Here is a 15,974-nt window from a genome sequence, read left to right on the forward strand (position 1 = left end):
TTTTTTTACAATCGAATCACACTCGAAGATTAACGAGTGTTTATTTAGGACATAGCCTATAGTCTTATAACGGTAAAGTGAATATTAAAAAGTAAAACGGACATTTTCTACGAAGCAAAATTATTTCATGATAAAATTGAGTCTCTTGCGTCATCGTAAAGAAAAGAAAACCATGAAACAAAGACAGATGGTGTTACACTCCCTCCTATAGATTTCACGTTTCGGCGCTAGAAAACTGCAAATCATAGCCTAACTCTTGTTGTTTCGGCAAACACTTTCTAAAGACCAAGGTCATTCACTGCGACATTTTTGGAGATGTGCCAATGCTTGGTACTAGGCCACGTGTACTTGGCCTTTATTTACCCACTGGAGGTGGAAGGGAAACACATTAATTCGTGGACGAGTCTTGGAGATAGAGAGAGCTGAGAGTGATGATTATTTACTGATGCAGTAAGTCACATTTAGTTTTATTCCATGTTTACATTTAGGAGGCAAAAAGTATATGTATTTTCAATTAATATTTTACCGAAGAGTTTAAATGCAACATCTCTGAATATCCAATCTTTCCAATTAGATTCGATAAAACAAACAAAGACTCACAGTACATTATTATTTTTACCTCCACGATATAAATGGAAGTCTCTATTTACTATTTTCAAGAATGTCCCCTACACACCCTCGCGGCAATTAGTTGACGTCATTTACTGGGCACTATGGCCCTCTCTGATAGGACGAATGAGATAATGACGAGCCCGTGCTAAAAACTGACCAATCAGAAAAAGCCACACGGAAATTTCAGGCAACCCCGTGTTGATGTGCATGCTGGGATGGATAGCCCCTGTGCGTAGTAATGTCGCAGTAAACCAAACGTGCACTTGTAATGTATTGTATGTACATCCATATGTATGTACATACGACGTGAGGTGTGTGTGACAAAAATTACCATACACATTCTGTACACGAGTTCGGCTGGCAAGGTTGTGACTGCGAGAACCGAAATGTACCGGTTTGGGAGGCTCATTTTAACGTGAAATTTACCTTCTTTGCACATCAGGGTTGAGAAAGGGAATTGAGAGTCTTGCGAACAGGAGACACGGCGACCGTCATATAGGAGGTTTGTAGATTTAATTACGCTGGTAAATGTTTTGAAATGTGTGGTTTTTATTTTTGCCGGTACCGTAAACAAAATATTGCGTTTTGTAAGAATGATGGTGGTGCGATATAGTGACCCGTTTTACGGTACTATCTCACGCGTTATGAAAATACTACGTGTTCTAATAATCGTATGTTTGAAATGGTGAACGTTTGAAACATGTGCTGTGGCAGTGTGGGTCGTGTGATTCAACATGACGACTGGAGGCTTATGAATGTGTTGGTTGCACCCTCTGCCAAGTCTAGAGCCATCGTGCTAGAATTAGAAAGAACCAGTAGGCAGTACTGGCCAGATCTGCAATTTTAACTTGCACTATTTCATGATTTGTTGTAAATTTAAAGAGCATCACGCACACGTGTCCACCAACTGTGACGCATCTCACAAAACCCTCGTTTAGTTGCTGAAGTGACTGAAAGGCGTTTAGGAGTACCGGTATACATGTAGATGTAGCACTGAAACTCGTTACTTTTTAAAAAATAACCATGACTTGAAACTTCATTTATTTTAGTTTATGGTTTTGTTTTTCATAATAAGTAAACATTTATTCTATGATTGATAAAATGAACATGATTTGTCCAATGTTGGTTTGTAATTGTAAATCACATAAAAAATAGAATAGAATTTAAAGCATTACACTTCTTGCCAGCAGTGCAAGTCCACAGTTTTGGGGGGCTGTGGTTTAAATTTCTGTCAAACTAACATTACAATCGTAATAATAATAAAATGTAGCAGTTGTGAGTAACCTCCCAATATTATGGTAATTCAAGCTCAATGATGTACTATATTAACGATTCATTTGTGATTTAAATTAGCCATTGTTCTTTGATCCCCAATTGGCAATGAACACACAACTCAACCATATTCTACGCTGAGTGTAGAACAAAGAAGAAAGCGGATAACTTTCCGTATGGCGCCACCACTTTTTCACTCATTTTTACAAAAAGGGATATATCAATCAGGTAAATTAGATACTATATTATTTTATTTTGAATGAAAAAGTGGTGGCGCCATACGGAAACTTTTCCAAGAAAGCAAAGCATTTGAATAGATGTTAATTTAAGATGAAGAAATACCAATTAAACATGAAGAATTAAGGTCGTCATACTGGAACTAAAATGCCTTTTTTAAAAGCTTGTTTTTTCCATCCTATTCCTACCATACCATGATTTCTAGCCGCTTCTTGGAGTCCTAGAATTTTGAATCCCTACACATCCTCCTATTTTTGTTGGCCTTGTTTGGGGCTAACTTGTATGAATTACATAAAGTCAAAAAGGGAAAAAAAATAGCTTCTTACCCAAGCCTTATTCATTATTTTTAAAAGCATTATTGATAAAATTTTGAAGGCCTAGGATTTTGTATTGGGGTCTTAATTTATTATTCTATTCTAAACACACATTTTTTGTTTTTCCCCCCAGGATAGGTTTGACATCTCAACACACTAAAGAGAAATAATAATGGAATTGGCACACGTTAAAAGTGTAGCTGAAACGCTGCAGTTTTTTGGAACTAAAGAAGCTCAGGGATTGACACAAGCCCAAGTCAAAGCAGCCCAGGAAAAATATGGCCCCAATGGTAAGCAGATTTGCTGGACTACTTAGTCTTTTTTCTGTATTTAGAATAAAATAAAATTTTGTTGTCCTTAATAATAAGGAAAGACATTGTAGAATATCAAAGCTGTCAACAATTTTCCCATTTATTCAACAGATCACAAAGTCTTGTGTTTTTCAAATAAAATGACCGTCACAAAAGTAAGACCTCAAACATATTTCTCTGATTGACAAAAAAACAAATAATGGTTTTCAAAAAGTTTGATGCGTTTCAACCTGTGATTGCTTGTGGTGTTTTTTTTATATATTGTAAAACAAACCAAAACAAATTCATTGAACAGGAAGTAATTTAAAATTAAATTTTGTGTACATCTAGTTTGATTGATTGTTTATATTTCTGGGCAAGGTGAACCTTTAAGTTGAAGAAAAAACCTTTCAGTTGAAGGAAAAACCAATGTTCCACCTCAGCCGTGCCCTCTGCACATTTCACAATTGTTACTGTATGTTTTATTGTCTAAATAAATTTTTGTTTGTCTTGTGCAATGTATTTCATCTGAATGTATTGACAGATGTGGAGTGAACTAGATTGTAATAATATTTACTCTAAAACTCCATTGGATTTAAACATTTTGATAATTTCTCTCTTTTTCTCTTTTATATAAACCACTTCCTTGGATCAACAGAGCTACCAGCAGAAGAAAGTAAGTTGCATCTCTTCTCATTATTTCTTTAATTATAGCATCTCAATTGATTTGTCACCTATTACAATTCAAAGAGCAAACATTATTCAATGCATTTCTAAAATCATAAAGACGCACACTCTAAAATGCTTTGAATGGTCTTTAAAACATGTACCCTTTGTTTGCATTTTAAGATATAGTGAGCTTGGTAATGCGCTTGTGTTGCCTTTAATGCACAGTAAATTTGCACAGTAAACCAGACATTTGTTTTACCAGGGTTTTTTTTTCATGACATTGGATTTGTTCTCAAAATCATCTTGAGCCTTCCCAGTTTCTTGAAAGAAGTGAAACAATCACCAAAGGGAGAAAGAAGTAGTCTACAATGTGTCCAAACTGGTGATGCATTAAATCTGTAAAACCTCCTTAATTTTAAACTATGGGAGGATTTGTGTCAATAATAAACAGCCGTGCAACTTTTTAGCTGATGAGCTAATTTTTTCTTTTCACAACAGTGCCATAGAAAAAGGAAAACACTGTACAATTTTAGTGTGATCAGCCATTTCCTGTGTCTGCAATTAGAAAGTTGCTTGTCTGAATAAATGGGAACTCATGCCTGAAAGCCATTTTCAGGAGTTTTAAAATTCATCAAATCTCATCCCTTGGTAACACTCCAGGAAGCTGACTCTCAAAATAGCAGAACCAAGGTTTCTTGGTGTTGATGGCACACTAGCAGCAATGTACAACTATTTATAATGATGTGTATTTTCTTTTCTAATTGTCAACAGGAAAACCTCTCTGGCAGCTTGTTTTAGAACAGTTTGATGATCTTTTGGTTAAAATCTTACTTCTAGCAGCTGTAATATCATTTGTAAGTATCAGCCATGTTTTCTTTTCTTATTTCCAAAACTTCATTCTGTTTCCCGTGAACAGTCTGTCAAGTGAAGACTGACGATTTGAATTGGACACAGTAGTTGGTCTTGTTTAAATTTAATCTGACATGCCTAAGATTCAAATATAACTGACCAATTTTTACAAATCCCATCTTTCATGAAACTAAATAAGCTATGCATACCTTCCTGTTAGAATCCCCTATGAATACATGTAGGCCCTGGTGAAGCCAAAAATGTTTGCATCCAAATTGAGGCAGGTAGCAAAATAAGCAGGCACTTGTAATGGGCATTACTTGTCAGTAGGCCTACTTCTCAGGGAACCAGACTGATAGCCATGACATTGCATCAGGTCCTTGTGGTTGCAGGTCATAAAATAGAACACTACAGCACCAGTTTTACCCGCACCAGCTGTATAACGTCAATGAAACCCCTAATCCGTGTTATGCTTGGCGTAAGTGCAACGATCAAATGCACTACACTTCTTTATGTCAGTGTTTGTGACAACACACTTAAAGGATGAACAAAATGGGCAGATGCTCAGGGACGGGTAAACATGTAAAAGTACACTGGTCTGAATCATCTGAATTCCTTTATTTAAGGTTCATTGAAACTGGGTTGGACCAGACTGTCTGGTGGGGTTGACATTTGGTTTTTGGTCTGGAGGAGAGAAACAGTCGTTTTTTAAAGGTGGTGAGGATGGCATGATGTGCGTCACAGCACATTTAGTGTTGTCGGAGGTTGGATGATTCAGCTGCGATGAGAAGTTCTTGCCAAGGGATCAATGTGAAACGAGACTCATCTTCATGGTCTAAGATACTCAAAAACATTCCTTGGGTGGATCTTGGTTGTATTTGCTCACTATGGACTTCCAAGCGGACATCATCAACTGTTGTAAAATATGCATTATCTGACATATAAAAAAACCCAAAGAAACACAAGTACCATTTTAAATCAAAGCAAAGACTGCAAGCAGAACAAATGTGTTTTCATAATTTTTTCATTTTTTTTAGCGAAGTTCATCATTTAAAGGCAGTAATCATTCCGAGAGAAAAGTGTCCCCTTAAACTGTCTAAACTCTGTGAAGAAGCATCATTGTGGTGTTAAATTTGATCAATGATCAATCTTTTGGAAATGGAAAGATGGCACTGAAGAATTTTTCTTCTTTAGCATAGCAAAATGTTACGCAAATTTGACCAGTTGCTACTAAAAAAATATGTCATAATTTGGTACTCAGTTATTAGGAATTAGTGTGTTCAACAAATTTTCACTTCAAGTATTTGCTATAGATGCAAACTTGCTTGATGAAATCATTCCCTGAGTGATGTTTTAAAATGTTTGCCTGTGATCATGATCAAATGAGCAAGGCCCATCAGTCGTCTGCAGTGTCAGTCGTTGGACCCGTTTACTACAGTTGTATTATTTGTTTTTCTTCGACTGACGTCTTGCCGTGGGCTTTGTACATGTTTGATGCAACACATGAGTTTGCAACAATTGTTTGCACTGCACTTACACAGCTGTGACTTCATCATGATGACGACGTACTAACCGAATTTAAAGATGCTGCCGTATCACACACTTGAGAATCCACAATTTAAAACGTTCGTCCAAAATTTTTTTTACTGTGCTATAACTTGAGGAGATGGTGCTTCTAAATTGGGAGGTTTTTTGAGAAAATAATAAATTGGATAGAATGTCATCAACACCAGACGCAAATACACTTGTCGGACTTGAATTTCTTGGGAAGACTCGAACCCATCATGGAGGGACCTGGTTGCTTGACTCTCAATCCTTGACATTTACTCGTAGCTGCCGCTGGTAGCGTGGTGTTAAGTGATACCGAACCGCTGGAGTCCACCATGCACTTAAGTGACATTTAAATCCCAGGCCAAATGGAATCCTGAAAATGTCCAGAAAAAAATGTCTGGTATGGAGAAATCAGAGTTGGTTTTTCTGTCTTGGCTTTTTTTTTTTCGGTGATGGGCATGAATGAGATAGGGTTTGAGTTTTATGTTTGTTTAATATCTTTAAGCTTGATTAGTCGTGAAGAACAACTGATGTCAATCACAGAGCTCTAAGCAATGTGTGTACAGTAAGCCCCTGTCTCTCCTTGATTGATATTTCAATCAGTTGACGAGATGTATAATCTATAAAACCAATCTGCATGGATACATCTACAAGAGCATCCATTGTAATTTGAAGATGTCAAATCTAAAAGCCATTAAGACAAATCATGAATTAATTTCATACTTGGGGTACTTACGAGTTTGACCTTAGGCTGGTTATTAATTTTGGTGTTTACCCATACACCGATGTGAGTTAGCACTGTATACTCAGTACTTTCCCCAAGTCCTGTGAAAAAAATATCACAGGCATGTTACCCGGGTGGGATTCGAACCCACGACCCTTGCAATTCTAGAGCAGTGTCTTACCAACTATACTACCGAGGTTGCCTGGCAGCTAGAGGCAGTTCGAATCCTATGTTTTTGGTTACTGTATAATGATGCCCGCAAACAAAACCTGTGGTCTCTGTATTGCACTGATGCATTATCAGCGATGATGCACATGTGGCAAGTAAATAGAGTCTTGCTGAAGTTCAAGCCTGATATTAAAAAAAAAAAATTTGAACTTTGTATAGAACTTTTAAGGAAAGGCTCAGGGCATAAAGACAAGTGCTGTAGGGGCATAGGTATTGTGGGTTATTTTGAGGCCTGACCTCTAGTTACAAATGTCTCGCCTCAATGGCAAGGTAGACAAGGCTAACACATAATGTACAGTTACTCCTGTGTCTCTTGTCTCTCATAGTCATATTACATTGTTTCACACTTGTGATGGTGAAATTTTCCAAGCTCAATTAGTGTACTGGTGAATCTGCTCAAAGTGCAATTAGCACCCTGTGTATGATAGTGAGAGATGGGGGGTCCTTGTTTTGTTTCATGTTCTTCTGATGTCCTTAGGATTTAGGGTTCTGATGATGAAGTCTTGACCATGAAGAAAGAAAGGAAGTCCATTAATTACATGGAACAGCTTTTTATCATGATAACCATGAACATGTGGTCATAAGACTGACGTTTTACAATTATGTTACAAAGTATTGGGATTAATGTGTCTTTTGTTATAAATGTAAAGAATAGCCAAAAAACCATTGACAAAAAACATTAATGAAATGTTTCAGATTAGAATTTCCAAAGTTGATTTACACGTTTCACATAGTCCTATAAGCCTTGAGCAATTTTAATAGTCATTTTTTAAAAGTGTCATGTTGATTTATTCTGGACTGTTAAATGTGGACTGTTAAATTGTTTGTTATGGTTTGGTACATATACATTGTATAATGCATTATGTATTCTATGGAAATGCGACCGGGGTTATAAAATAGCCAGTGGTGAAGTTTTTTAACTTGCAAACAGGACTGTACAGTACATAATACGTGTACTATAATACTACAACACTGTACACATGCGTAAACTTAATGGGTGTTGTTTTTCTATGCATAATATTGATAATGTGTCATGTAATGAAATGGGACTAGCCTGTTGTGTACAGTCAAGCTTTGCTGGGAGTATTTCCCGGGAATTGAACTCCTAAATTGGTTAATGCATGGAGTTTTGCATTGCAGGTCAGTTTGAAGAATAGTGTGTATATTTAATGTGACGTTAGTGTCCATATCATGCAGGCAAAGGCTAGCTTTTGACATCCCCTTGTTCCACATCAAAGGGAGATCAGTACAATACGATAAAGCCATTTGCGAATAGCTTGGAATCTAGTACAATGACCTGCTTACGTAGTCACAAGTGACCGCTTAAATTTGAATTCCTCAAAGATAGTTTGTTATGTCATATGGTTCTGGCCAAGGTTTTGTATAGCAACCTGTAGGTGAACAAACCCTTGTACCATTGTGCCATTATTCATTGAAAAATTGAGTGTCTGCTGTATGCCCCAAATTATGCGACAGTAACTGTTTCTGTTGGCTGAGGGATTCAGAAGTGAGCACTAAGTTGTGACTGAAACAAATCATTATACCGGACATTATTCAAATCTAAGTCGCAAATGGCAAGCCGTCTATTAGGGCATAGGGTGAATGTGATTGAATGTGGGAATTTATAAGGGAACCCAGGCCACGGCCAGCAGGGCATTTTTCTGGACTGTTTACATTCGGCAAATGTCAAACCTGTTTTTTTACCCCCAAAACTTTTATGCACCCCTCTTCATCCTTTCCCCTCCTCAGTCTTAATAATCTGCCCTTTAGTTGACCTTCGATCCCACATGGGTTGTTGGTCGATGACGGGGGAAAAAACATATTTATATCACCAACCTGTTGACAGGTTTAAAATAATTTCTTTAATCTGTCTTCAGTTCTTGTGAATCCCTTGATATTCATAAATGTCAACACAGTAAAGACGTCAAACTTTGACACTATTCCCTTGCAGCTTTTGCGTCTGCCTATGCGTCACAAAGCATTTAGTCACAAAGCATTAAGTATTTAATGACTAGTGCCAATTATACCCAGGATAAAAACATAGAATATTTCTTTTTTGTGCCCCATTAGAGTTGGACTTAATTCAGGCTTACGGAGTCTCCAGTCGTTAATCCACCTTCTAATAGTATCAAATACTCTAAAGAAACAAACAGCAATTTCTTGAGAATGTTCATGTTTGTTTCCTACCTAACATACGGTTAGGGAGAAGCGAATTTTTGTGTTTCTGTTTGCAGAAAGGCATTATTGTGTTCTCTATTTAGATTGCATGTTTTGATTCTAAAAGAACACATTGTGTACAAAGTTTCCTGAAATTTCTGGATCATTTGAAGATCATAAGCCCCTGATCGAAACGTTGAGTCGCTTAACCACAGGTTCTGAAAAGAACCAACACTTTTCAAAAAAGATATTCACATGGTTTTACCACAAACCCTGTTTAATCATTTGAGTAAAATGTGAGTTCAAACTGTAGGCATTGATTGTTGTTTTGTTGTTGTTTTTGCAGATATTAGCCATATTTGAAGAGGATGAGGATGAGAAAGTTACAGCGTTTGTAGAACCCTTTGTCATTCTTCTGATCCTGATAGCGAATGCAATAATTGGAGTATGGCAAGTGAGTAACTTCCACAACATTTTAGTAAAGCCTGGTTCATAACTTCCTGCAAATAAATCGCAGCAGTTCAACTCTGCTCAACTTACTTGCGAATAGCGCTGCAAAAGGAGTCGCATTTGCATGAAGTAAGAACCTGGCTTACCATTAAATTTTTTAACGATACTTTTATTGGAAGCTTCTTTTTTTTTTGCCCTGACTGATCTTGAAGGTCAAAAGGTCAATGTTTGAAAACAGTGAAAACATTGTGGCTTTTACAAAAAAAATTCCTGCGACTCCAATGACTGATTGAGCTTACACTTTCACGGGTTCGTTATTTTATCTGCTTTAAATCTAACATAGTATGTATGAAGAAGTATACTTTAGTAGGCTGCAATTTTTTGAGAAAAGCTTTACATGCTATACAATACATATGTTGAGCCGTTACAGTTTATTCCATCTTGTTATGAATTTGAATAAGTTAACTTTAATATAATTGGGGATAAATGGTCTTTCATGGCAAGTCATACATAATAATTAATAACCTTTACATATAACGCCCAAACCAATCCTCGTCATTTGATTTAGAATGTAGGTCACCCAGCTTTTCGCTCCTGAAGCACAGAAATAGGTTTCTAAGCAGAGACAAGTTGGCATCCAAAATGTTGTGTCATTCACCCTCTTTTGACTGGTGGCCCATCGTTATTTTTCCAAGAAGCATTTTTTTGCTTAAAATCAAACAGGCTTAAAAATTTGAGAGCATGATGTGTTTTGTACACTTAGTAGTGTCATGTTCGTTATCTTCAAATGCTCAGATCTGTCAGTTTGAGTCAAACTTCCTTGTACATTTTCCAGATATTATTGATTTATCCAGGGGGTTATTTTTCTGAAGTTCCTCGCTTTAGTCACGCTGACGTTATTGTCGTGATTTGATAAACTTGATATTGACGGATATATTTGAAAAGGCTTTTAAAGTAGAGCCTGTCAACTTAAATTCACATGAACAATTTTCTGTTGCATTTAAAAAACTGTGTTATTGGGGGTCTATTTGTAGTTTCACATTTGTGCAGAGTGTGCATAATATTGTGCCAAGTCAGTTTTAGTTCCTGTGAAGGATTTAAATGAATTTATAACAAGCAAAAATCATCCGAGTTCAGTTAATGGTGAAAAGCAATCTTCAATTTTGTTGTTGCTATTGTTGCTTGCACTGTCTCGTTAAAATGAAACAGAAAAAGAAGTTGGTTTATTTGCACCTATGTTAACATGCACTTGAATTTCCCGAAGAAACTGTTCAAGACCACATGAGCAAGGATATTTTTTGAGTGTCAAGGTACGGTATGTTTTAAATATTAATTTATACAGGAGAGTGGGTTGAAGAGCACCAACATGTATGTAGTATTGACATTGACAATTGGAGCAAACTATTGTGGATGCAAAAACATACCACCGGGGAAACAAAAAACACCTGTATGCATTAAAACAACATGAGAACTCTTAAAAAAAGAGTTGTCGCATTCCTGCGGTGTTAATATCCAATGTTGATTTTTCGTTCTGATTTCCTCCCTGCCTTTTAAAAAAATAACGAAACCCCCGAACTAGGAGCGGAATGCAGAGAGTGCCATAGAAGCCTTGAAGGAATACGAGCCAGAGATTGCCAAGGTGATTCGGCAAGACAAATCAGGCGTACAGAGAATACGAGCTCGCGATCTGGTTCCCGGCGACATCGTAGAAGTCTCAGGTATGTATTGATGTGTGTATGTGGCCCCCCCCCCCTTTCCCGCCCGAGGAAACCAAATTTTGAAATTGAGCTGCCTACTTGATTGCCTGGGTGTTAAATGACCATTAGTTTGGTTGGGCTTTGATGTCTGGACAGGAAGGCACAACTCACATGCATATTCATTTTGTCGCAAACAATTTCTGTTATTCATATCTAAGGTGTAATGTTGTAAACGTGAACAGGAATAGACCGACCAAAGGCAAAAGTCCATCATCTGAAGGCATGTGAATTAAAGGATTTGTTCTTGATTTCAGGATTTTCATCTTCCTATTGTCCTTTTTCCCCCTGTCATTCGAGAAAAGGTCTGCCAACTGAACCATAAGATGTAACCTTAAATTTTTCCCCCCATGGCATTTGAGAACAAGGTTGGCAACTGAACCATAAGATGTGAACTCCACATACTGAATTTAGTCATCTGCGTTGTTTATTTATGCTGGTTTCAATTACAGGGATGAGAAGTTTTTCGATTTTGTTTTCTGAATTCAGATTTTCTTTTCAGTCTACCTGGTAAATAAGAAATGCTGTATCGTTTTCTCCAAGATTTAAATAAGTCGGGCCCTTTGATCTACTTCCCTAGTGATGAGGATATTGTTCCCAAAAGCTCCTTGGAATCTATAATTCCAGGGGTTAAAAGGTCAAAAGGTCAAAGTGGATATATAAATTTAAAGTACCTCCCAAAATCCAAGTTTCAGCTTTTTTTGCCATCCTCCCCCTTTATGTCTTTAATTACAATATTGTAAAAGGATACTTATCATTTAAAGCATTCACTATAAACAAAATTTATTGAATTAAACTGAAATTGATTTTTTGTTTTGAGAATGCTGAAATTAGTTTTTGCTCATTAATTTTAAAGATTAAAGACTTATCTAACTACTTATCTAACTACAAAAATCCTAAAATAGTGAAGTTCGCCTACTGTAAATTTGTTTAATATCTTATTAGCATGACATCGTTCTACAATAAATATCAGTTTTCATTTGCATGGATTAAATGGATGGCAACTTACGTCAGATGCCATTTTTCCGAGAAGCGAGGCATCTGTGTAAATGACTCAATTTCCATAGGCACAGCTGTACATGAATGTTTCTCTCTTAAATTTATGGCGGCCAGGAGAAAAATCAATAGTTCTCGTATGCTTTGTCATGGGATTTTGTGCTCGGTAAATGTCACTTTTGATAACGTAAGTGTCGACATTGAAAACAAAGTTGTTTTATCCAGTCTGTATAAATGTGCGTCATACATTTTACCCGGATACAAATATTTCCTTTGAAAAAGGAACAAAAATAGTTTTTATACTATGAATGGCTTTCTCTTGCCTCCTGCATCTTAGCCTAGAGAAAAACAAGTCTTTATTCAAATATAATTCCTGTACTTTTTTAGAGGACTATAAGGTAGTGCTTGTTATTTGTACGGGTTGGTGTCTCCCGTGTACAGATCATGAATTTTTAATGACATAACATATGTACTTGGGCACATGTACATATTTGCAATAATATCATATGAATTACAAAGTAGCACCAGGCCGTTGTGATTTCACCAAACTCTTTCAAACTTAGAATTAATATTGGGACTTATATGATGAGTTAAGTTCCGTAACTATAGACGTTAGGACGCATCTCGAGATTAACCTTGAGGATTAATCCTAGCTTTTTTAGTAAAATTGACTGCTGGTCTTGGCCTTTGTGCCCCTCCAAAAATTTCCCATAGACTTTAAAATTTTCCAATGGAAGTGCCCATTGCAAAATGAAAACCGCCCTGCCTTCTCAAAGTTGAAATTCCGTATGCACAATACATGGATTACTTGGACACCATGTCTGATGCCGCGCTGAAATGTCCTGAAGAGCATTAAGGTGAGAATAGCATTTCACTTTCTTAATGAGCAAATCAAGTCTTGTAATGCATATCTTTGCTTCAGGGGTGATGGAGGCAGGTGTTGTTATTTATACGTAGGCTCCATCCTAACGAGAACACCTGGCCTTTGAAGCAGGCATTAAAGCTATTCCTGTCGTTACTTCATCGACAGGAAGGAATCGTGCTGAATGGCATTCGTTTGAGTCAGTCAGCTTTGCAGACGCCCCCTTTGTTCCTTGTGTTGATTTAATTATTTATTTATTATTTTGTAAAAGTATTATTTTTGTACAGAAGGCTTTGAATTATGCTCGGACCAAAACAATTTAATTATCATTTTATATACATGTTGATACGCAAGACAAATAGCAGCCATAATTTTAATCACTTGTTATTGTGGTTGGTGTATGATTCAATTTTGGATGTGTACACTTTGTTGTGTACACACTGTGTATACCTATACACCAGGTAGACTACATGTACATGTGTGGCTGTATCCTGGATTAGTTCTCTGGGTTTTCCTCCCACATCTATAGCTAAAACTTCCTTTTTGTCTTCTCTCCATGGAGGTTCTTGGCTTGCACAGTACAGTGGTTAAGTTTACTTTTGTGCGGGTCATTTGCTTCACAACTATTATTAATTAATAAATGAAATTAAATGAAAGGTAAGGTGACGGGGCTGGGCCCCAATAGACCCTTTTCGCAAATACTGGGGCGCGCGCGTAAAGCTTGGAATTAGGTGCATTGTGGTCTAGCTGATTACAAATTTGATTCATATATATCCCACAATGCACCTCATTCAACAGTCTGCGCTTGCGCATTGGTATTTGCGATAAGGTCTATGCAGATGCTGGTTTTAATTTCAATTTCAAATTTCTGTGTGATGCATCAGTCGGTTCAAAGCATTGTGATTAAACACACAAATTCAAAATGGCGGAAAGAGCATGAAACATAGCATGCCATGTAGCAGGTTTTGTTAGCCAACCGTACATGCTGTAAGTGTGTATACTATAGAGCCATGATTTGATTGAGGAAGGCCTTGGATATTCAATCTGAACTTGCTCATCAGCGCAAACTAATGTATGGACTAATAGCAGGCTACAGTTGACCCTACTCATTTTGGATGTAGATGTATACCAACGGGGGGCTGGTCTTTATAATTCACAATGTATGCATTTGCACATGCCATCTATCTCCTCTGCCAGCCGCCCCCCCCCACCCCCCCATCAAACTCTTGTTCCTATCTTCCCTGTGCCTAAAAGAAGCCATGGTAACCCATCAGTGCTGTAGCAAAGATGCAAAGTAATCGATTGCAATGCATCATTGTCAAGCAGGATGGGGCCGACCTTGTGGCACTGTGGGCTTGGCCTTGACGAGCCTGCTCTATTCCTACAAGGAGAATTACCCTATGTGACAGCCAACCCTAGGCTGCCAAGAAGATTTACCCTGACCTGACAACGTTTTTACAGAGCAAAAATTCTTTTTCCGATCACTGCAATGTTAATGCAAGGTGACTGTTTTTTTTTATATATGTGATTCAAATCTTAAAAACATGTTGACGAATAAGTATTTCTAAGGAGCAACAATTTAACTTCCTGACTATTTCAATTGATAATTAAGCATGACCTATATTTCCCATTGTAAGTTTTTAATTTGATATTTCACCATTCAGTGAAAGCAAATTATCTACCAATGAATAGAAGACCTTGAATGACTCTGTTAAATAGAGCTCAAAATTATTTACAAAAGAATGGATTCCACCTAAAGGGGAACTTAATGAGTGAATTGTGCATACAAATATTAGAATTCAGAATAAATCCATTTCTATACATGTCTTTACATTTGTTCTGGTTGTGAAGACAATGACTCTTAAAAGCAAACTTGTTTACTGTACTAGCAAAGACCACATTGGAGAGAGGAAGTTTTAGTTTTAGATGTGGGTGGAAAACATTTGACATTTTTTTCCATGGAAAATTCACAATGCCCATCATTAAAGAACTTAAAGACCCTGGACACTATTGGTAATTGTCAAAGACCAGGCTTCTCACTTGGTGTATCTCAACATATACATAAAATAACAAACCTGTGAAAATTTTAGCTCAGTTGGTCATCGAAGTTGCGAGATAATAATGAAAGAAAAAACACCCTTGTCACACGAAGTTGTGTGCTTTCTGATGCTTGATTTCGAGACCTCAAATTCTAAACTTGAGGTCTCGAAATCAAATTCATGGAAAATTGCCTCTTTCTCGAAAACTATGTTACTTCAGAGGGAGCCGTTTCTCAAAATGTTTTATACCATCAACCTCGCCCCATTTCTTGTTACCAAATGAGGTTTTATGCTAATAATTATTTTGAGTAATTACCAATAGTGTCCACTGCCTTTAACAACTGTACTAGCCAAGAACCCAATGGAGTTTCAGTTTAAGATGTGAGAGGAAAGTTACCAGGGAAACCCTCAATGCCCATCCCTGCGGGTACCTTGACATTTACACCGTACTCTACCATAGCTACAGGTCCGAGGCCAGTGATTTTGTGTTTTTCAATTTGATTAACAATGTTTTTCAATTTGATTAACAATACCTCACCGTGGAATATCTTTAATTAATGTTTAATGTTGAGTCTGAAAATTTCCTTCAGATCTGTTGAGTATTGGAGCCTACTAACCCATAAGACAAATGAGATCAATTTTCGCAAAATGTTTTTCCCACCATATTCAGGCCCTCACATTAAAATTGTGTAGTCGCCAGGAGACATTAACTTTGAAATTGTTTTTCTAATTCTTGAAGATTGTTAAGTTTTTGAGAAAACACTGGTGGACAACATGTGCCGTACATGTATGTTAGTTGATGACAACAATAGAAATGAAAATTCAAATGCAATCGTGTTAAGACAAAAACCAAAAGGCCTTGCTGCCCTTGCCCTTTCAAACATGAAGCATAAATAAGCCTGCTTGTATACATATGCCATGGACCATTCTACTTCCTGTTCCAATGTTGGATTCCTGACATAAAGGTTTG

General features: G+C 37.0%; 1 protein-coding gene across 4 annotated transcripts in view; it reads left to right on the forward strand.

Annotated features, from left to right (window-relative positions):
* The first annotated feature begins 897 nt into the window (after nucleotides 1-897).
* LOC139939165 (calcium-transporting ATPase sarcoplasmic/endoplasmic reticulum type-like) overlaps nucleotides 898-15,974 on the forward strand; it is an 80,518-nt gene continuing 65,441 nt past the window's right edge. For 2 of the 4 annotated variants that reach the window (XM_071934934.1, XM_071934933.1), the window contains exons 1-6: nucleotides 900-1,114; nucleotides 2,569-2,725; nucleotides 3,384-3,401; nucleotides 4,166-4,248; nucleotides 9,250-9,357; nucleotides 10,933-11,071. In XM_071934934.1, coding sequence (XP_071791035.1) covers nucleotides 2,608-2,725; nucleotides 3,384-3,401; nucleotides 4,166-4,248; nucleotides 9,250-9,357; nucleotides 10,933-11,071 — 466 coding nt within the window. In that variant the 5' untranslated portion in view covers nucleotides 900-1,114; nucleotides 2,569-2,607. Of the gene's footprint in view, nucleotides 1,115-2,568; nucleotides 2,726-3,383; nucleotides 3,402-4,165; nucleotides 4,249-9,249; nucleotides 9,358-10,932; nucleotides 11,072-15,974 lie in introns of all 4 variants that reach the window. The other 2 variants (XM_071934932.1, XM_071934931.1) reach the window with 2 other exon arrangements.

This window comes from Asterias amurensis, chromosome 6 (genome assembly GCF_032118995.1).
Source record: "Asterias amurensis chromosome 6, ASM3211899v1".
Lineage (NCBI taxonomy): Eukaryota > Metazoa > Echinodermata > Asteroidea > Forcipulatida > Asteriidae > Asterias > Asterias amurensis.